At 37.7% G+C, this 22,412-nt stretch overlaps 1 protein-coding gene across 8 annotated transcripts in view; it reads left to right on the top strand.

The window, feature by feature from the left end:
- The window catches only part of BCAS3 (BCAS3 microtubule associated cell migration factor), a 599,290-nt gene that overhangs the window by 11,227 nt on the left and 565,651 nt on the right, over nucleotides 1–22,412 (top strand). For all 8 annotated transcript variants that reach the window (XM_039255980.1, XM_039255983.1, XM_039255979.1 and 5 more), the window contains exon 5: nucleotides 18,114–18,220. In XM_039255980.1, the coding sequence (XP_039111911.1) occupies nucleotides 18,114–18,220 (107 nt within the window). The remainder of the gene's footprint in view (nucleotides 1–18,113; nucleotides 18,221–22,412) is intronic.

Here is a 22,412-nt window from a genome sequence, read left to right as displayed (position 1 = left end):
TGGTTCCTCTTCTAGGCAGTTTCATTGGTGTTCCAGTTTTTGCCAGGTGATCCAGCATCCTGGGCTCGCTGTCTCCCTAGCCTAGGGGTGGTCATGGTTTTCTGGTGTTGTTAATGCAATAGGAAGCCTCAAAGTTCCTTTTTTTGGTCTCTCAGCTCTTGTATCATCTGTGTAACCAGTTGTCTTCATTAAATTCCCAATTATGAACAAACAGTTATTTTTTTTTCCTAGTGAGACTGACTGGTATACTCTTGAGTCTTCATCTCCTCCAAGACTTGAAAAATATGATGCTGTATTTTTTTTTTTTTAAGCTGCTGACCAGGAGAGAGAGAGGCTAAGTAGCACTTCTGCAAATTGGTTTTTTTGAATTTTGGATTCTCTATTAGCTGGTTCATTCAAATAGTAGCAACTATTGGGTTCTCTTTGTGGGAAATAAAATATTCATTTGTATGGGTCATATTTGTGACTTACAAACTTTTCCTACTGTGTTTATCTTTGAAAGCTTCTTTTAGCTTTAATTTTCTTTCTTTTTATGACTGTTAAATTGCCTTGTTTACTAGTGTATTCTCCCTCCTTTTTTCCTTTTCCTTCATTAATAACTAGGTAACTATTCATCTTTGGTTTTCTATCATCTTTTCCTCTTGCATTCAGATTCTTTTTTCTTTTCTGAAAGTATATTTTTGTTTTGTGGAGGTCAGAAAGTATTAGAGACTTTTTTTTTTTAAGATTTTATTTTTAAGTAATCTCTGTGGGGGTCAAACCTACAACCCCGAGATCAAGAGTCACATGCTCTGCTGACTGAACCAGCCAGGTGTAGCAGTTGAGAACTTTCTTAACTTAATAACAAAGCAAATGTGGTCATGGTCTTGGAAATACTAGTTCTACATAGTAGCAAAAGCTCGTTGTACAACACACGTGAAATACTAAAAATAATCTTTTTTTTATTTTTAAACTTAATTATTTTTTATATTTAAATCAAGTTAACATATAGTGTAATAATGATTTCACGAATAGAATTTAGTGATTCATCACTTACATGTGACACCCAGTGTCCATTTGAGCAAGTGTCCTCCTTATTGTCCCTTATCCCTATCGCTTACCCAACACCCTGCCAGCATCCCTCAGTGTGTTCTCTGTATTTAAGAGTTTCTTATGTCCGACTTTGGCTCAGGTCATGATCTCAAGGTTCGTGGTTTTGAGCCCTGTGTCGGGCTCTGTGCTGACAGCTCAGAGCCTGGAGCCTGCTTTGGATTCTGTGTCTCCCTCTCTCTCTGACCCTCCCCTGCTCATGCTGTGTGTCTCTCTCTCAGAAATAAGTAAAACATTGAAGAAAAAAAAAAAAGAAAGAGTATCTTATGTTTTGTCTCCCACCCTGGGTTTTTTTTTTTTTTTTTTTTTTTTAATTTTTGCTTCCCTTCCCTTATGTTTACCTGTTTTGTATCTTAAATGCCACCTATGAGTGAAGTCATGTTTGTCTTTCTCTGACTTATTTCGCGTAGCATAATGTGCTCTAGTTCTATTCATTTTGTTGCAAGTGGCAAGATTTTGTTCTTTTGGTCACTGAGTAATATTCCATTGTATATACCACATCCATTTATCAGTTGATGTACATTTGGGGTTTTCCCATATTTTGGCTATTGTCAGTAGTGCTGATATAAACATTGGGGCACATATGCCCCTTCACATCAGCATTCCTGTATCCTTTGGATAAATACCTAGTGGTATAATTGCTGGGTTGTAGGTAGTTCTATTTAAATTTTCTGAGGAACCTCCATACTGTCTTCCAGAGTGGCTGCACCAGTTTGCATTCCCACCAGCAGTGTAAAAGTGTTCCTCTTTCTTCTCATCCTCGCCAACATCTGTTGTTGCCTGAGTTGTTAATGTTAGCCATTCTGACAGGTGTGAGGTGGTATCTCATTGTATTTTTTTTTTTTTTTAAATATTTTTATTTATTTCTAGGAGAGAGAGAGAGAGAGACAGCGTGAGCAGGGGAGGGTCAGAGAGAGAGGGTGTCACAGACTGAAACAGGCTCCAGGTTCTGAGCTGGCAGTCAGCACAGAGCCCGACGCGGGGCTCGAACCCACAAACCGCGAGATCATGACCTAAGCGAAAGTCGGACGCTTAACCGACTAAGCCACCCAGGCGCCCCTATCTCATTGTATTTTTGATTCATGTCTTCTTTGGAAGACATGTCTTTTGCCCATTTCTTCGCTGGATTAATTGTTTTTTTGGGTATTGAGTTTGGTAAGTTCTTTATAAATTTTGGATACTAACCCTTTATCCTATATGTCATTTGCTGATATCTTTCATTCTGCTGGTTGCCTCTTAGTTTGTTGATTGTTTCCTTAGCTGTGCAGAAGCTTTTTATCTTAATGAGGTCCCAATAGTTCATTTTTGCTTTTGTTTCCCTTGCCTCCAGAGACATGTTAAGTAAGAAGTCGATGTGGCTGAGGTCAAAGAGGTTGTTGCCTATTTTCTCCTCTAGGATTTTGATGGCTCCCTGTCTTTTGTTTAGGTCTTTCATCTATTTTGAATTTTATTTTTGTGTATGGTGAAAGAAAGTGGTCCAGGTTCATTTTCCTTCATGGTATTGTCCAGTTTTCCCAGCACCATTTGCTGAAGAGGCTGACTTTATTCCATTGGATATTCTTTCCTGCTTTGTCAAAGATGAGTTGGCCATATGTTTGTGGGTCCATTTCTGGGTTCTCTATCCTGTTCCATTGATCAGAGTGTCTGTTTTTGTGCCAGTACCATACTGTCTTGATGATTACAGCCTGTAATACAGCTTGAAGTCTGGAATTGTGATGCCTCCAGCTTTCATTTTCTTTTTCAGGATTGCTTTGGCTATTTGGGATCTTTTCTGGTTCCATACAAATTTTAGGGTTGTTTGTTCTAGCTCTGTGAAGAATGCTGGTGTTATTTTGATAGGGATTGCTAAAATTAATTTTTTTTTAATATTTTTTTATTTATTTCTAGGAGAGAGAGAGACAGCATGAGCAGGGGAGGGTCAGAGAGAGAGGGAGACACAGACTCAGAAGCAGGCTCCAGGCTCTGAGCTGGCTGTCAGCACAGAGCCCGACGTGGGGCTCAAACCCACAAACTGTGAGATCATGATCTGAGCTGAAGTCGGATGCTCAACCAACTGAGCCACCCAGGCACCCCAAATTGATTTTTTTTTTTAAACATTTATATTTTTATTTATTTATTTTTAAATGTTTTTTTATTTATTTCTAGGAGAGAGAGAGACAGCATGAGCAGGGGAGGGTCAGAGAGAGAGGGAGACACAGACTCAGAAACAGCCTCCAGGCTCTGAGCTGGCAGTCAGCCCAGAGCCCGACGCGGGGCTCGAACCCACGAACCGCGAGACCATGACCTAAGCGAAAGTCGGACGCCTAACCGACTAAGCCACCCAGGCGCCCCATCTAAAATTAATTTTTAAAGGGATAGGTTCATGTCAGCAACAAAAAACAAAATGATTTTTTTAAAATGTTTTAAATTTTTTAAAATGTTTTTCTTACTTTTGAGAGAGAGATAGAGACAGCATGAGCAGGGGAGGGGCAGAGAGAGAGAGGGAGACACAGAATGTGAAGACAGGCTCCAGGCTCTGAGCTAGCTGCACAGAGCCCGACGTGGGGCTCAAACCCACAAACTGTGAGATCATGATCTGAGCTGAAGTCGGATGCTTAACCGACTGAGCCACCCAGGCGCCCCCAAAATGATTTTTTTAAATGTACATATATTTTAATGTTTTATTTTTTTTTGAGAGAGAGAGAGAGATCGCGAGTGGGAGAAGGGCAGAGAGAGAGGGAAACACAGAATTTGAAGGAAGCTCCAGGCTCTGAGCTGTCAGCACAGAGCTCAGTGCGGAGCTTAAACCCACGAGCTGTGAGATTATGACCTGAGCTGAAGTCAGACGCTTAACCGACTGAGCTACCCAGGCACCCCATAAAATGATTTTAATATCACAAAATTAACATTTAGAAAATGTCATCAAAGTAGTCTTTACCTAGGCATGGTTTTCTGTTTTTTTTTTTTTAAATATAGCAAGTAAGAATTGCTGGCATAATATTTCATAAAGCCTTTGCTTTATTGATGTAAAATGTATTTGGAAATGTAGATGGGTCCTGCTTTAAAATTATTTTAGTTTGTGTGTGCTATTGAACTTACAGTGGTTGTTTTAAATTTAATATCCTAGGGACGCCTAGGTGGATCAGTTAGTAAGTGACCAACTCATGATTTAAGCTCAGGTCATGATCTTATGGTTCATGAGTTTGAGCCCCACATTGGGCTCAGCGCTGACAGCATGGAGCCTGTTTGGAATACTGTCTCCCTCTCTCTCTGTCCCTCCCCAACTTGCGCACATACTCTCTTTCTCTCAAAAATAAATAAAAAATAAACTTAGTATCCTGTATCCCAGTTGATTTATTAAACGTTTAAAATGTATACATTTTCCTCTTAAATACTTTAGCACAGCCACATGTCCTTGGGTTTCTCCTTTCTATATCATATTGATATAGAAGATATAGGAGATTTTGGCCCAGGTTTTTTAATTTTTAAAAACTTTTTTAAATTTTTAAAAATTAAATTTTAATTAAAAAAATTTTTTTAAATTTACTTTTGAGAGAAGAGAGACACACACAGAGTGCGAGTAGGGGAGGGGGCAGAGAGGGAAGGAGATGCAGAATCTGAAGCAGGCTCCAGGCTCTGAGCTGTGAGCACAGAGCCCCATGTGGGGCTCAAACTCACAAACTTGAGATATGGACCTGAACCAAAGTTGGACGTTTAACTGACTGAGCCACCCAGGTGCCCCTGGCCCAGGTTTTTAATGGATGTACTTTTTATTACTGGCCCTAGGAGTGTGTATGTATACTTGTTAGTTTTAAGGCAATACTATAGATTACCAAGATATTTGATTCCCCCTTACTACCCTAGTCTCTTACAGCATTTCTTGAATTTGCCTTTTTGTGTTCTTTCTTCAAGAATATTTTTGTTTAGGTCTGTGTGGCAAACGTGGGATGTTTACAATTGAAAGAAAATTTGGCCGTGGGAAAGAAAAAGTAGGGTTCATTGACTGCAATTCCAGCCTCTCACTGAAGAAAGCTAACAAAGGCTAACTTTCCCTTGCGATGGAGTTTCTTGATCAGCCAGTCTGCCCTTCCCTGGTGCACCTGGGGTGGGATTCCTTGTTCATTGCCTTTTGTCTTTATTGATACCCTAGGAGAGATAGCAGAGATAGTGGAGGATTCTCCTGATCCCCGCCTTGCTAGTTTAGCAGCTTGCAGAATTCTTTGTAGATCAGTTATGGGTACCTGGAGGTCATATTAGGTATTTAGACTTCTGTTTGCCAGACTTGGCATTTTTCTGGCAGAACTGTTTGTTTGTTCCTTTTTTTATTTCCTTTTCAAAAATTTTATTTAAATTCTAGTTAGTTAAAATAGTGTGATATTGGCTTCAGGAGTAGAACTTAGTGATTCATCACTTACATATAGCACCCAGTGCTTTACACAAGTGACTTCCTTAATGCCCATCACTCATTTAGCCCATCCCCTATCTGTCTCCCCTGCAGCAACCCTCAGTTTGTTCTCGATAGTTAAGAGTCTCTTATGGTTTGCTTCCCTTTCTTTTTTTCCCCCCTTCCCCTGTGGTCCTCTGTTTTGTTTCTTAAGTTCCACATATGAGTGGAATCATATGGATAGTATTCGTCTTTCTCTGACTTATTTTGCTTAGCATATACACTCTGATTCCATCCATGTTATTGCAAATAGCAAGATTTCATTCTTTTTGATGGCTGAGTTCCATTAGGGGTGTGTGTGTGTGTGTGTGTGTGTGTGTGTATGTGTGTGTGTAAATACCTACTGGTGTTATTGCTAGGTTATAGGGCAGTTCTATTTTTAACTTTTTGAGGAGCCTCCATAGTGTTTTCCAGAGTGGCTGCACCAGTTTGCGTTCCCATCAGCAGTATAGGAAGCTTCCCTTTTCTCCACATCCTCACCAACATCTGTTGTTTCTTGTGTTGTTAATTTTAGCCATTCCAACAGGTGTGAGTGAGTGGTATCTCGTTGTGGTTTTGAAATGTATTTCCCTGATGGTGAGTGATGTTGAGCATCTTTTCATGTGTCTGTTGGCCATCTGGATAGCTTCTTTGGAAAAATGTCTATTCATGTCTTCTGCCCATTTCTTAACTGTATTATTTGTTTTTTGGGTATTGAGTTTGATAATTCTTTATAGATTTTGGATACTCACTCTTTATCCAATATGTCATTTGCAAATATCTTCTCCCATTCCATAGGTTGCCTGTTAATTTTGTTGATTGTTTGCTGTGTAGAAGCTTTTTATCTTGATGAAGTCCTATACTCATTTTTGCTTTTGTTTCCTTTGTCTTTGAAGATGTGTCTAGTATGAAACTGTTGTGGCTGAGATCAAAGAGGTTGCTTCCTGTGTTCTCCTCTAGCATTTTGCTGGTTTTCTGTCTCACATTTAGGTCTTTCATCCATTTTGAATTTATTTTTGTGTATGGTGTAATAAAGTTGTCCAGTTTCATTCTCTTGCATGTTGCTATCCAATTTTGCCCACACCATTTGTTGAAGAGATTGTCTTTTTTCCATTGGATATTTTTTCTGCTTTGTTGAAGATTAGTTGACCATTTAGTTGTGGGTCCATTTCTGGGTTTTCTGTTCTGTTCCATTGATCTGTATACCTGCTTTTGTGCCAGTACTGTACTGTCTTGATGACTACAGCTTTGTAATATCGCTTGAGGTCTGGAATTGTGATGCCTTTAGGTTTGTTTTTCTTTTTAAAAATGGTTTGGCTATTTGGTGGTTTTTTTTGGTTCCATACACATTTTAGGATTGTTTTTTCTAGCACTGAAAAATACTGGTGGTAATTTGATATGGATAGCATTAAATGGGAAGATTGCTTTGGGTAGCGTAGACATTTTAGCAATATTTGTTCTGACCCATGAGCATGGAATGTTTTTCCTTTTTTGTATGTGTCATCTTTAATTCCTTTCATAAATGTTCTCTAGGTTTTAGAGTACAGATTTTTTACCTCTTTGGTTAGGTTTATTACTAGCTATCTTAAGTTTTTTGGTGAAATTTTAAATGGGATCGATTCCTTGATTTCACTTTCTGCTCCTTCATTATTGGTGTATAGAAATGCAACAGAATGTACATTGAGTTTATATCCTGTGACTTTGCTGAATTTTGTATCAATTTTAGCAATTTTATTTATTTATTTATTTATTTATTTTTAAATGTTTTATTTATTTCTAGGAGAGAGAGAGAGAGACAGCGTGAGCAGGGGAGGGTCAGAGAGAGAGGGAGTCACAGACTGAAACAGGCTCCAGGCTCTGAGCTGGCAGTCAGCACAGAGCCCGACGCGGGGCTCGAACCCACGAACCGCGAGATCATGACCTAAGCGAAAGTCGGACTCTTAACCGACTAAGCCACCCAGGCGCCCCCAATTTTAGCAATTTTAGATGGAGTCTTTTGGATTTTCTGCATAGAGAATCATGTTGTCTACAAATAGTGAAAATTTGACTTCTTTCATGCCAATTTGGATGCCTTTTATTTCTTTTTGTTATCTGATTGCTAGGCTTGGACATCCAATATTATGTTGGGCAACAGTGGTGAGAGTAGACATCCCTGTCTTGTTCCTGACCATAGAGGAAAAGCTCTCAGTTTTTCCCCATTGAGGATATTAGTTGTGGGTCTTCAGTAGGTGGCCTTTACGATGTTGAGGTATGTTCCCTCTATCCCTACTTTGTTGAAGGTTTTTATCAAGAATCGATGCTGTATTTTGTCACATCCTTTTTCTGCATCTATTGAAACGATCATATGGTTCTTATCCTTTCTTTTATTATTGTGGTATATCACACTGATTGATTTATGAATATTGAACCACTCCTGCAGTCCAAGAATAAATCCCATTTGATCATGGTGAATAATTCTTTTAATGTACTGTTGGATTTGATTTACTAGTATCTTGTTGAGAATTTTTTTTTTTTAATGTTTTATTTATTTCTAGGAGAGAGAGACAGCGTGAGCAGGGGAGGGTCAGAGAGAGAGGGAGTCACAGACTGAAACAGGCTCCAGGCTCTGAGCTGGCAGTCAGCACAGAGCCCGACGCGGGGCTCGAACCCACGAACCGCGAGATCATGACCTAAGCGAAAGTCGGATGCTTAACCTACTAAGCCACCCAGACGCCCCTCTTGTTGAGAATTTTTGCATCCGTGTTCATCAGGGATATTGGCTTGTAATTCTCTATTTTAGTGGGATCTTTGGTTTTTGGAATCAAGGTAATGCTGGTCTCATAGAATTAGTTTCGAAGTTTTCCTTCCATTTCTATTTTATGGATCAGTTTGAGAAGAATAGGTGTTATTAACTCTTTTTTAAATGTCTGATAGAATTCCCCTGGGAGGCCATCTGGCCCTGGACTTTTGGTTTATTGGGAGATTTTTGATTACAGATTCAATTTCTTTGTTGATTGTGGGTCTGTTCAAATTTTCTATTTCTTCCTGTTTCAGTTTTGGTAGTTTGTATATTTCTAGGAATTTATCCATTTCTTCCAGATTCTGCCCTGTTTGTTGGCATATAATTTTTCATAATATGCTCTTATAATTGTTTGTATTTCTGTGGTGTTGGTTGTGATCTCTCCTCTTTCATTTGTTATTTTATTTATTTGACTCCTTTTTCTTTTTGATCAGTCTGGCTAGGAATTTATCAGTTTTATTACTTCTCTCAGAAAACCAGCTCTTAGTTTCATTGTTCTACTGTTTTTTGTTTTTGGTTTTTTTCGTTTCTTTGTCATTTATTTCTGCTCTAATCTTTACTGCTTCCTTTCTTCTGCTGGCTTTAGGCTTTATTTGCTGTTTCTTTTCTAGTTCCTTTAGGTGTAAGATTAGGTTGTGAATTTGAGACTTTTCTTGCGTCTTGAGGTAGGCCTTTGTTATAATATACTTTCCTCTTAAGACCAGCTTTGCTTCATCCCAAAGGTTGTGGACTGTTATGTTTTCATTTTCTTCCATGTATTTTTTTTTTTATTTCTTCTTTAACTTCCTGTTTTACCCATTCATTCTGTAGTATTCTTTAACCGCCATGTATTTATGGTCTTTCCAAATTTTTCTTGTGGTTGACTTCAAGTTTCATAGTGTTGTGGTCTGAAAGTATGCATGGTATGGTCTCAGTCTTTTTGTACTTATTCAGGTCTGATTTGTGACCAAGCATGGGATCTATTCTGGAGAATGTTCCATGTGCACTCAAAAAAAAATGTGTATTCTGCTGCTTTAGGATGAAATATTGTGAATATATCTCTTAAGTCCATCTGGTCCAGTGTGCCACTCAAAGTCTTGCAGAAAAATTTAGAAGTTTATTAGCTGTCTCTAGATTTAAGTTATTTTGTACTGTTAATGAAACTGTTAGCTATTAATTTAAAAGTTACAGTGATTTAATTGAAAACTCTGCTCTGGTGGTTGCTTTCTCTTCCTTTCAGCAGGCCTGGGAGCTCTGCTTTTTAGCTTGGAATGGTAGAGTGGTACCAGTTGGCCCTTTGCCTCCAGATTGCAGCCCATTTCATTATGGCTTATCATAGTTGGGGGTTGAGTAGTTGACGACCAACAGAAGATAATTCTAAGGAACCTGGCTTATTGGGACTTTCCAATCCTGGGTTTTCCTAGTTGTCTCCGTTCCTAATCATTGCATTGACTTTGACTTGGTGTTTGGTAGAGACTACTGCTTTTGGAACTCATTGGAGAGTGGGATTATGTCCCTTTGTGTCATTGTTACTGTTCTGCTTCCAGGCAGTCTGATTTATATCTAAGCTTGTTTTTCTTGAGGCATTATACTGAAAAAGGTACAAGAAGTAGCCAAAGCAAGTTCATATCCTAACATTTTCCTATCAGATTCCCTAAAGGTAAGCATATAATTTGAGTCCCCAAATATATCATGTTAACCAGCTGGTTTGCTTTAGTTTTACAAGAACTGCCAGCCTTCTAGCCTGTGAGGGGAAATTCTTACCACGTACTAGCCCATCCTGACTCGGTTAATTCTAATATAAAAGTACTAGCATACTACTGTGTTACATGTACTATATAGTGTATTATATATACAATGATACAGTATAGTACTCACTATTATACTTAGGTATCCATTTTTATAGTCAACAGGCTTTTTTTCCCCAGTTGTGATTGGTTTAAGAGAATCATTTTTTTTATTGTGGTAAAATGCACAAAACATAAAATTTACAACTTTTAAAAAATGTTTTTTTATTGAGAGAGAAAGAGCCAAACTGAGCGGGGGAAGGACAGAGAGGGAGGGAGAGAGAGAATCCCAAGGCCATGAGCACAGAGCCTGATGTGGGGCTCAATCCCACAAATCATGAGATCATGACCTGAGCTGAAATTAAGAGTCTGATTCTCAACAAACTGAGCCACTTAGGAGCCCCCATTTTAACCATTTTTAAGTGTGCAGTTTAGTAGTGTTAAGTACATTCACATTGTTATGCAAACATTGCCTAGAACTCTTTTCATCTTGTAAAACTGAAACTCTCTCTCTATTATACAGTAGCTCCACATTCTCTCCTTCCCACTAGCTCTTGGCAGCTGCCATTCTACTTTCTGGCTCTGTGAATTTGATGACTCAAGGTACTTTGTAAGTGGTATCATCCAGTATTTGTCTTTATGTGACTGGCATATTTCACCCAAAATGTCAAGGTTCATTCATGCTATAGCTTGTATTTCCTTTTAACATAATGTAGTGTATACTGTATTATATTTAAGATATAAATATATATTTAATAACTATTAAATACAGTATAATATTTCTTTTTAAGGCTGTATAATATTGCATTGTATGTATATATCACATTTTATTTATTTGTTCATTGATGGTCATTTGGGTTGCTTCCACCTTTTGGCTTTGTGAATAATTCTGCTATGAATATTTGTGTACATATCTCTCTCTTTGAGTTTCTGTTTTCAGTTCTTTCTGAGTATGTATCCATAAATGGAATTGTTGGCTCATATGTTAATTCTGTTCTTAATTACTTTTGAGGAAGCACCATACTATTTTTCATAGGGGAATTATTTATTTTTCTTAATTTTAGACAGGGATCATGAAGGGGGGAGTGGGGTGGAGGGGGAGAGAGAGAGAGAACCCCAAGCAGGCTCCATGCTCAGTGCAGATGGAGTCTGATGTGGGGCTTGATCCCACAACCCTGGAATCATCTGACCTGAGGTGAAATCAAATTGGATGCTCAACTGATTGAGCCACCCAGGTGCCCCAGGGGAATTGTTTTTTTTAACCTACTCATATAGCTGGAAAGAATAGTGGCTTGAAACTTCTAGTCGTTCACTTCTTGTCACTACTTCTTTATAAATGCTTGCTTCTCTTCTTTGACTTCCCTAACGAGGATGGAGCAGTGATTACTCAGAGCTCTCTCATCATACCTTTATGATTATGCTGTATGATCAAGGAAGACAAAGTATTTTTTGGGTCATCCAGAAAGATTACCTTCTAGTTACTGGTATAGTTTCAATGGCCAAGGATGTAGTACTAGAATTGGCTCAGCTGGCTGTGTGCCTGTTCTTGTGCTTACTGGGGAGTGGGATCAATTACCAGGTAAGGGGGGAGGTTTAGAGTAAGAAGTGTGTGAGGCATACAAAGATAATAGCTGCTGCAAGCCTCTGTTGCTCTAGTGTGCTTGGGTCCACATTTCAGTATCTCCTAGACATTTCACTTAGATGTCTCACAAGTGCTTCAGACTCTTACTCCTTCACCCATCTGACTATGTCCCCTCAAAATCTGTATTTCAACCCCACTTGGCTTTCAGGTCATTAATGGCACAGAACTTTTCATGCCTCAAAATTCTTGTACTTTTGGCAGAAACATTCTTTTCTGCCTTAATTCTCATTCACCTACTAGCATCTACTACACCTATAAAAATGACTTACTAGTTTTTAGACTAGGTATTGGCAGTTTATTTTACTTATTTATTTTTTATTTTAGAGAGAGTGTGAGTTGGGGAGAGGGATAGAGGGGGAGAGAGAGAGAATCTTAAGCAGGCTCCATGCTGAGTGTGGCTCGTAGCCTGTACTCATGACAGCCGAAATCAAGAGTTAGATGCTCAACAGACTAAGCCACCCAGGTGTACCTACCTAGACTGGATGTTGGCAGTGTGTTGCTGCTATTAGTACAATGTGGAATACAGAAGAAGCTGGTTTGGGAGAAAGATCTAATTTCACTTGATACCTCGATTTTTTAGGTGAGCCAAAAACTCAGTGGCCAACCCCTGCTTCCTCTGGCAATTGCAAACATTTTTCTAAGGCAGGAGAGTATACGGAGAGCAGTATGATGTTCACATATAAGACTGGACAAGGTTTTGGAGGATGGGTAAATGAAAGGAGAACATTGTAGTTGACTAAAACCACAAAGGAATGCTACATGTCTTCAAAGAAAAGACTGTAAAATCCAGATTTAGGGGTAGAATAAAAAAGAAACCAGTAAAGAAGAGAAAGAGCAGTTATGAATAGAATAACCAGTGATGGTATAATAGAGGATATAAAGGAAAGTCAAAGAATAAGGATAACTATAATATTTACAAAATTAGGAGTTTTATTCAAGAGTAACGAAGTCTTCTGTACCCCATCCAGAGAAAGAAAAATAGTGCAAGTGACTAAGCAGAATCTAAAATAATAAAAAGAGATTTTGTTCATATAATGACCTCAGTGTTTTATATGTGGCGTTTGAGCCCATCTAAAAGTAACAGTCTGTGATCAAGATGGTAGCCGTAGTAGAAATATGCCTGGATTGCATATCAAGAATTTGGAGATTTCTTGGGGAGCCTGGGTGGATAAATCAATAAAGTGTCTGAATTTTGGCTTAAGTCATGATCTCATGATCGTGAGATTGAGCCCTGAGTCAGGCTGTGTGCTAGGCGTGAGGGTTGTTTAAGATTCTCTCTCTCGCTCTCTGTCTCTCTCTCTCCCCCCTCCCTATTTCTCCTCTCTCTCTGTCCCTCTCCTGTGCTAATAGATGTGCACTCTCGAAAAAAAAAAAAAAAAAAAGGGAAAAAAAGAAAATCCTGAGGGATTTTTTCAGTTTTTGAGTCAGTTATACCTAACCTGTCAAAATGAAATTGGCTTCTGCTCTGTGAATAAAACAGGATTGTTGTGTGTCAGATTAGATGATCTATGTGTCAGAGCACATTGAAAGCTCTAAAAGATCATGTTGATGTTAGATATAAAGAGAATTATGCCCTTGGAAAATAAGTTTATAATTCTGAATTTTCCTAGACATAGAACCATGTGCTGTTAACTTTATGCCAGTAAATTTGTGTCAAGAGAAAATTTAAAAATTACTGATTTTAAGCTTTGTTAAACATTTTGATCTTTATATTTGAGCAATGGGGCATAACTTATATAGAGGATGGAGGTGAGGAAGTATGTCATTATTTGTATTTTTTAAAAAAAACACCTCTTGTATGGAGTTTATGGCCAAAGGTGGATGGAAGAAGCCATTTTCTGTTTTTGGAGTTGATGTTTTAACGGACAGGGTGATGGTAGTGTAAGAAGAGAGCTGTTTAGGAAGACACAGGTGATAGATTGGTGGTAGATTTATTACTAGAGGGAAGGAAGAAGGTGATTCCTGACTTTGCTAGATAATCATGCTATTCACCAAAATTGAGAACCTTGGAGGAAGATCAGGTTTGCAATAAAATCATGATCTTTTTTTTTTTTAATGTTTATTTTTGAGAGAGAGGGAGAAAATGAGGGAGGGAGGGAGGGAGAGTGAGAGAGAGAGAGAAGAAAGGGGAGAGAGAGGGAGACACAGAATCCAAAGCAGGCTCCAGGCTTTGAGCTGTCAGCCCAGAGCCCGCCCGATGCAGGGCTCAAACCCACGAACTGCAAGACAATGACCTGAGCTGAAGTGGGATTCTTAAACAACTGAGCCACCCAGGCACTCTGGAAATCATCTTTGAGTGGAATTTGATCTTCTACTGAGACATCCAAAAATCTATGTTGAGGAAGTCACTAGCAGATACTAATGGAATTAGTGGATGCAGTGAGACCACTTGAGGAGGAGAGTGTTTAGGAATTAATGTTGAACAACTCCCGTATTTAAAGAATAGGTGGAAAGGGATGAGCCAGTGGAGGAAATGGTGAAGGAATGATTAGATCAATAGGAGGTAAACTAGAAAGTCATACCTGGAAAACCAAAGAAAAATATTTTAAGGAGAAACTGTTGAGCCTTGGCTATAGCTGCTAAATAGTCTAAAAGATGGGCTTAAAAAACATATTGCATTCAACAAGTTGGAGATTATTGCTGAGATTATATTGATTATGCTGATTATTGGTGAGATTATATGGGACAGAAACCATTTTAAAATGGATTTGGAGTGAATGAGAAATGCAGAATAGATGACAGCAGCAAATAACTAAGGGATTTAGCTTTTAGAAGGAGAGGAGAGTAATGATGTCAAATAAAGGAAGAGGGATATTATTGTTTCAATTTACGATTTTTTTAAAACCTTATTTATTGTGCAAATATGTCAGTGAACAAATTTTTACAAATCCAGCACCTGTGTAACCATCACCTTGAGTAATAAATAGAATATTGCTACCTAATTGCCTAGCAATTTTGAATTTCACATAAATACAATTATTTGCTATTTAGTTTTTTTTATATCTGGCTTTTTTTGCTTATCGTGTCTGTATGTTCATCCACGTTATGATGTATGGCAGGGGTTCAGTACTATTCCATTGTTTCGATACACCACTGGGTTTTCCCACTTTCCTTTTGATGGACATTTGGATTGATTCCAGCTTTTGGCTCTTTACAAATACTGTTGCTATCGGGGTGCCTGGCTGGCTGGCTTGGTAGAGTGTGTAACTCTTGATCTCGGGGTTGTGAGTTCAAGCCCCACATTGGGTGTAGAGATTACTGAAAAAAATCAATAAGCTTATAAATATTTTTTAAAGTTAATGCTGCTGTTAATATTCTTGTGCTTGTCTCTTGGCTCAAATGAGTGTATCTCTGGAGTAAAACTACTTGGTCAAAGGGCATGGTGTCTTCAACTTGAGTATATATTGTCAAACTGTTTACCAAAGTGATTATACTGTTTTACATTCACTAGCAGTAAATAAACAATCACTTTATTCCACATCCTGCCACTTGGTTTTGTCATTGTGGTTTAAAAAAAAAAAATTTAATGTTTCTTTTTTTGAGAGACAGAGTGTGAGCGGGGGAGGGGCAGAGAGAGAGGGAGACACAGAATCTGAAGCAAGTTCCAGGCTCTGAGCTGTCAGCACAGAGCCTGATGTGGGGCTTGAACTCATGAACCATGAGATTGTGACCTGAGTTGAAGTTGGATGCTTAACTGACTGAGCCATCCAGGTGTCCCGTGTCATTGTGGTTTTAATCAACACTTCCTTAATTACGAATGCTATTGAGCTACTTTTCATATTTATTGATGAAGGATTTATTTGAATATCCTCTTTTTGAGGTGTTTTTTCACATCTCCAGCTGTTTTCTAATGACTTATCTTTTTCATGTTGATTTTTAATTGTTATGTGTATGAGATATGTCCTTGTAGGGTTATAATTGTTACAAGTCTCCTTTTCCCTGCTGTGGCTTGCCTTTTCACTTTTCTGGTAAGAGGGCTCATGATTAACAGAAGTTCTTCATTTTAATGTAATAGATAATGTAGTAGGGTTTGCCAGTCTTTTATATGAAGAGTTTTTTGTGTTCTGTTAAGAAGTCTTTTCTTATACCATGATCACGAAAATGTGTTTCTATATTATCCTCTCATGTTTTCCTAATTTTACCTTTGTTATTTACATCTAAAATTCCCTGGCATTGATACATTTGCAATTTTTCAAAAGGTAGGAGACACTTCAGCATGTTTATTTATTTATTTATTTATTTATTTTTAAACGTTTTATTTATTTCTAGGAGAGAGAGAGAGAGAGAGAGTGTGTTTTGGAAGGTTAGAGAGAGGGAGTCACAGACTCTGAAACAGGCTCCAGGCTCCGAGCTGGCAGTCAGCACAGAGCCCTACGCGGGGCTCGAACCCACGAACCGCGAGATCATGACCTAAGCGAAAGTCGGACGCTTAACCGACTAAGCCACTCAGGCGCCCCTCACTTCAGCATGTTTAAATGCTCATTGAAAATGTCCAGCGCATGGAAGGTACTGAAGATACAGAAAAGAAATGATTAGGAAAAAGCTCCTGAGAAGGTGGGGGAGGATGGGATCCAAAGCACAGATGGAGGAATTTACTCTAGACAAAAGGAAAGGCAACTGTTTAATAGAATGGAATGAGAAGAGAGTGGTACAGTTACACTCAGGTCTTTGGCACCAGGAAACTTCTAGTTTCCCTGTGCAGTCTGAGATAGATTATTTGCTGAGTAAGGAGAGATTGGGTAGAGTCAGGGCTTGGAGAAAGCTTAAGAAAGTCATTGAAGAAATTATTGGTGAGTTCCAGACAATAGAGTAAATTTACTATGCAGTTTTGAAGGTACAGTTGAGATTGTATAGATAACTTTATGATTGTAGAGATAGCTTTATAGTGGTACCAATTCTAATTGTGTAATATTTCTTCTTTTTTAAGATTAAAATATTTTATTTTTGAGAGAGAGAGAGAGAGAGAGCAAGTGAGCATGTGTGGGCGTGTGTGTGAGAGCGGAAAAGGAGCAGAGAGAGAGGGTGACAGAGGTTCTGAAGTGGGCTTTGTGTTGACAGCAGAGGGCCTGATGTGAGGGTTGAACTCATGAACTGTGAGCTTATGACCTGAGCTGAAGTTGGATGCTTAACTGACCGAGCCACCCAGGTGCCCCTATTTTGTGATATTTCTATAGCAGTACTTGATTGCCATAGATTGTACTAAGATAATGGGTAGTTGGGTTCATCCAGGATTGAGATTTTGTGAGTTGGATGCCGTGCAGAGATCCCTCAAAAAGAGATTAGAGACTATAGATTATTGGCAGAAGTTACTGAGATGATTGATCCAAGACTATAAGATGGAAAGAGAGTCAGTATAAGATGGCCTGAAGAATAGGGAGAAGGCAGGGTGTCAGTGGACCAGAGGACCTAATGAAGTCAGAGAATGGATCATAATCAAAGTGGTTGAACAAACTTGCTGGAAGATAAGGTTGTGAGTTAAGAATAGAATGCTTGAATTAGTGTTTTGTGAGGTGCAGTAGTTTTGTTCAGGAAGGATATTTTTTGTAATACTGATTATATAACAGATGCTTATCATTCAGTGATGTGAATTGGAAATTGATTACACAAGTACATATAATTCTCTTGTAGTGGACCATATGCCTGGTGTTCAGGTATGTCAGGATTTACTTCCTACACATGAAGGAACGTAACTTGTCTTCCACTATTAAATTTGCAAATATTAGAAATTCTAGCAAATTATATTTCATATTTATATTTAATTAATTTTAGTAAATTTTTTTATTTTCATGTATCATTTACAGATGGTTTTGTTCCTGGTATTAATATTCCCAAGTTCTCTAATGAGAGTTTGGTTTTTAAAACCTTACTTGTGCAGATAATTATAGGTACTGTTAAGAAAAAAACCACTAGTGGGGCGCCCGGGTGGCGTAGTTGGTTAAGCGTCCGACTTTCGCTCGGGTCATGATCTCGCGGTTCGTGGGTTCGAGCCCCGCGTCGGGCTCTGTGCTGACTGCCAGCTCGGAGCCTGGATCCTGTTTCGGTCTGTGACTCCCTCTCTCTCTGACCCTCCCCTGCTCACGCTGTCTCTCTCTCTCTCTCCTAGAAATAAATAAAACATTTAAAAAAAAAAAAAAGAAAATAAAAAAACCACTAGTTTTATAATTTCAGCTTCCTGATCCCTTTTCGCTTTCTTTTAAGTAATGTCTTCCAAATACTTTTTATTGAAAAACTACATATTTATTTCTTTTTCTTTTTTGTTTTAAATTTAAATCCAAGTTAGTTAACTTGAATTATGTAGTGTAATAATGATTTCAGGAATAGAAATTAGTGATTCATCATTGAAAAACAATGTAAACAATTGTTACACTAATAATATTAAGGAAATGTGGTTGTTTACTTTTTAATTTGCTTCTTTGCGACTTAATTCTAATGCAGATACATCAAGAAATCTGGAATTTCATGAAATACACAGCACTGGGAATGAGCCCCCTCTGCTGATTATGATTGGCTATAGTGATGGAATGCAAGTCTGGAGCATCCCGGTAAGTATGGAGAAGGCTGAATCCCTAAAATAGAATACTTTCCACCATGCTAGCTGGTGTGAAATGTGGTGATCCTTTCTGTAAGGTCTCATCCATTTTTTTAACAAGCATTTGCTAAGAGTCTGCTGTGTGTGGACCACCATACAAGGCCCAGAGATTAAGGGGCAAGTGAGAAGAGGGCTGTAAATGATTTGTTAAGTTGGGCCAGGAATTGCGGGAGTCACCTTATATGCAAGATCTCATTTTTTGTTGCAGTAACTCTATTAAGTAGGTGGTATTATTATTTCCCTCCCGTTTTCCAGAAGAGTAAGCAAGCTGACAGAAGGCTTTTTGTTTCCTTTTTAATTAATTAAAAAAATTTTTTTCTTTTTTTTTTTTGGGAGAGAGTGAGAGGGCGTGGGAGGAGATAGAGAGGGTGAGAGAATTCCACAAGGGAGGGAGAGGGAGGGAGGGTGAGAGAGAGAGAGAGAAGCGAGGCTCACCCAATGTGGGGCTTGAGCTCACCTGATGTGGGAGTCCAACTCATGAACCCTGAGATCATGACCTGGGCTGAAGTCAGATGCTTAACTGACTGAGACATCCAGGCACCCCTCTTCTCTTTTTTAAAATTAGAAGTCACTAAAAATCAATGTTTTGGATCAGTTAAAACATGTGGTACAAAATTCAGGTTATGAAAGGTTAAATAAAACTCCTTTCCACCCTTTTCCCTCATTTCCCCTCATGGCAGCAAGGATTTCTAGTTTTTTATGTATCCTTATGACTGTATTTTATGCAAATATAAGCATAAATAAATTTGTTTATGCCACCCTGCCCTCTCTAAAAGATGGGAGCGTGTTCTACAATTTGGTCTACACCTTGCTGTGTTTTACTCTTAATGTCAGTATTCAGAGAGCTGCTTCTTTGAAGTTTATAGCCGTGTATAATTCCATTATTTGGATTTTTCCTTATTTATGTCATTTGTTGCCTATATTGAAAAAGCTTGAATGTCTCTTTTTTTTTTCCTGCTCTTAGCCATAATGGTATAATACATGAATCTGAACAAAGGTTATTTTATGTCTGTGTATCTGTATAAGATAAATCTCAATTTTGATAAATGTTTAAAATTGCCTAATATTGGTCCCATTTTGCCTGTTAAATCTTACAAGTTCATCTAAAATGTCCTAAAAGAGGAAAGGCTTGGTAGGATCATAGCTGAGTGAACTGTAGTAAAGATTGCATCATTTGGCTTGTACTTAGATTCTAGCATGGCCTAAATATCATCTCTCTCCAGTAGCTGGTAGGGGGGAGGAGAACTTCATTGTGTGGTTCTTTTACAGTTGGAGGCTCAAGGTCAATACATAGAGCCTTAATTTGTACCTTTAATAAATTCATTCACCAAATTGTTTGAAGCCACCTTCGTATGTGTGTGTTTCAGTTAGAATTTTTGACCCCTAGAATTTTTGGTTCTGTTGGGTAATGTCACTTCTTAAAAGATCTATAGGAGAACATAGTTTATTATGTCAAATTTAAAGGAATTTAAGATGTCCTTGAGTCCAGAATTTGGCTTCAGTGGCATAAGGATTATTAAATAATGATCACATTGGACTTCATAATTCTTTAACATTTTTAGTAAAAAATTATTCTTTGATAAATCACCTATGGTGAACTTTGGTCTTTTATCTAATCATATAATTATGTATGATACTATTTAGGGTTTAGGTTTTTATATTTGTTTTTATAGATCGGCTTTTTTTTTTTTGGCTTCTATGTTTTATTTTTTATTTTAATTAATTTATTTTTTAAATTTACATCCAAGTTAGCATATAGGGCAACAATTTCAGGAGTAGATTCCTTAATGCCCCTTACCCATTTAGCCTCCTCACCACAACCCCTCCAGCAACCCTCTGTTTGTTCTCCATATTTAAGAATCTCTTATGTTTTGTCCCTCTCCCTGTTTTTATATTATTTTTGCTTCCCTTCATCTGTTTTGTATCTTAAAGTCCTTATATGAGTGAAGTCATATGATATTTGTCTTTCTCTGACTAATTTCACTTAGCATACTACCCTCTAGTTCCATCCACATAGTCGCTTTTTTTTTTTTTTTTTTAAACAAAGGTAGAAGAATCCTGCTATGTTATAGAATGAGTGTCCTCTTTCTTTTGCCTTTTGGGATGTGTAGTTGACATTTTTCATGGGTCTCCAATGTTGTTTGTAATTTAAGTGTCATGCTGAAGGCATGGACAAAGGACTTAAAATTAGGCAGTGTTTTTTATTTTTCTCCCCTACCAAGAAAAATATTTCTAGATTGTGATAAGAGGAAAAGATTTTGTAAATGTAACTTCTTATTAATAGATACAACATTTTGAACCCTTATGCTATTAGTTGACAGATATGAAGGCAGAGGGGAAGCTAGAGCTTTAACAAGAAGGTTGAGCCTGTGTGATTAGGTGTGTTGACTGGATCGAGCACATTCCTTTGGTGGTACTCAGGCTACCCACTTGTTTCGGGCATAATTAGAGGTATCACTTTTAATAGTTTTAAAGATAACTTGTGTTTAGCTCTGAGTAACTTAAAAGTCTTCTGACTAATTTAAATTATTTCTTTAAAGTAGTTCTTAGGCCCAGATTGTATTTTGAGAGACTTGAATAATCTTTTCTTCATGGAATATTCATTAGGTGGTTGTTTACTCTTGTAGTATTATAGCTCTGTGAGGACTATTTCATGAATTAGAAGGCAGTTTGGGAAAATAGGCCCCTTCTGTTGCATTGATTGTGCTCTTACTATGTCCAGCGCATTTTATTTACGTGTGATCTCATTTGTTGTATACTGTGAGGTAGAAGTTATCATATTTATAGGTGGTAATGTCACACTGCTTGAGGTGGAATTAGAATTCAAACCCAGTTCTATCTGACTTCAAATTCAAAGCCTATGATCTCAGAGCTGTACTTCATTACTCTCCAAATGTGATAGCAAAAGATATGCCATGGAAGTACATTGGCAGTTCAATTTTAGTTTTCATTGTGAAAGTTTATGATATGCCTTCATATATTCATCTTTTATAGAGTACTGTGACTGTTACCCATTACTAACTAACCCCTTCCAAAACTTGTTTATCACTAGTCAATTATTCAGTAATCACTTAAGTGTTACCATGTGCTAGACAGTGGGGAGCTTATGCTGGTCAATCTAGAAATAATCCCGGCTCTTAGGATCTTTGCAGACCATAAATCATATTTGCTTTTGAGTAATTGTGAGTGGGCAGAAAGTCAAACCCTGTCCAAACCATAGCTCAGTTTTTTTTTTTATTATCATGGTAACATTAATGTTTATTGAAAAAGATGTATAGATATATTTTGAACTTCATTGTCCAAAGTAGTCTTCACTGACATTGCTTTATTTGGTAATTTCTCTGTGGAAACACTAAACAGTAAATTTTTTTTGACAATATATCAGTAAAGTCTATTTTTCAACTGCACTGACATAAAGCAAACCAACTTTCATAAAAAAATATAAAATAATTTTAATAATGGTAGTATTATAATTATGCTGTCTTGTAGAAAATAGCTAAGGACAACATCTGGCATCACAGAACACTCTGTCTTGTGAAATTTGCATTAAAATGTTATTCTGGGCGAGAGGTATTTGTCAGTCTTGTTCAAATATCAAACATAGAGATAATTCTCGAATCAATTAAATGCTGTTAACTTAAAAAAATAACGCAGTATGTTGCCAAATCAGAAAACGATCTCAACATCATCACAACTATGCCTAAAAGCATCTGGACAACACAAATTTCAATGTGGCTAAAGGCCTATTGATACTTTTATTACAGGATTGCATGACCTCAATCATTCAGTTAGATTTGTGTGTAACTATTGCTTCTAAAATATGGTATCTATTTCACACTTGAAAATGAATGCTTTTTAAGTATGTTTAATCATTTCTTTCACATTGATTCAGTCCAAGAGGTATTCCCAAGTGAGAATTTATGAGCACGTAGAGAGAGGATACATATATGTGTATATAATTGTTAAATGCAGTTGTATAAAATGATCTCCAAATGTCCTTAAAAAGAAAAGAGTGAGTACTACAGCACTTGTTTCCTAGGTTTTCACCACTGTTGCAATCTGGGAGGAGTACTGAAATATTTAAAATGCATCCATAAAAGCAAATATAAACATTTAAAAGCCTAGAATGATAATTTTACCCAGCC

Source organism: Hyaena hyaena, unplaced genomic scaffold (genome assembly GCF_003009895.1).
Source record: "Hyaena hyaena isolate Hyena2069 unplaced genomic scaffold, ASM300989v1 scaffold_553, whole genome shotgun sequence".
NCBI lineage: Eukaryota > Metazoa > Chordata > Mammalia > Carnivora > Hyaenidae > Hyaena > Hyaena hyaena.
This window is presented reverse-complemented; position numbering and strand designations above follow the sequence as displayed.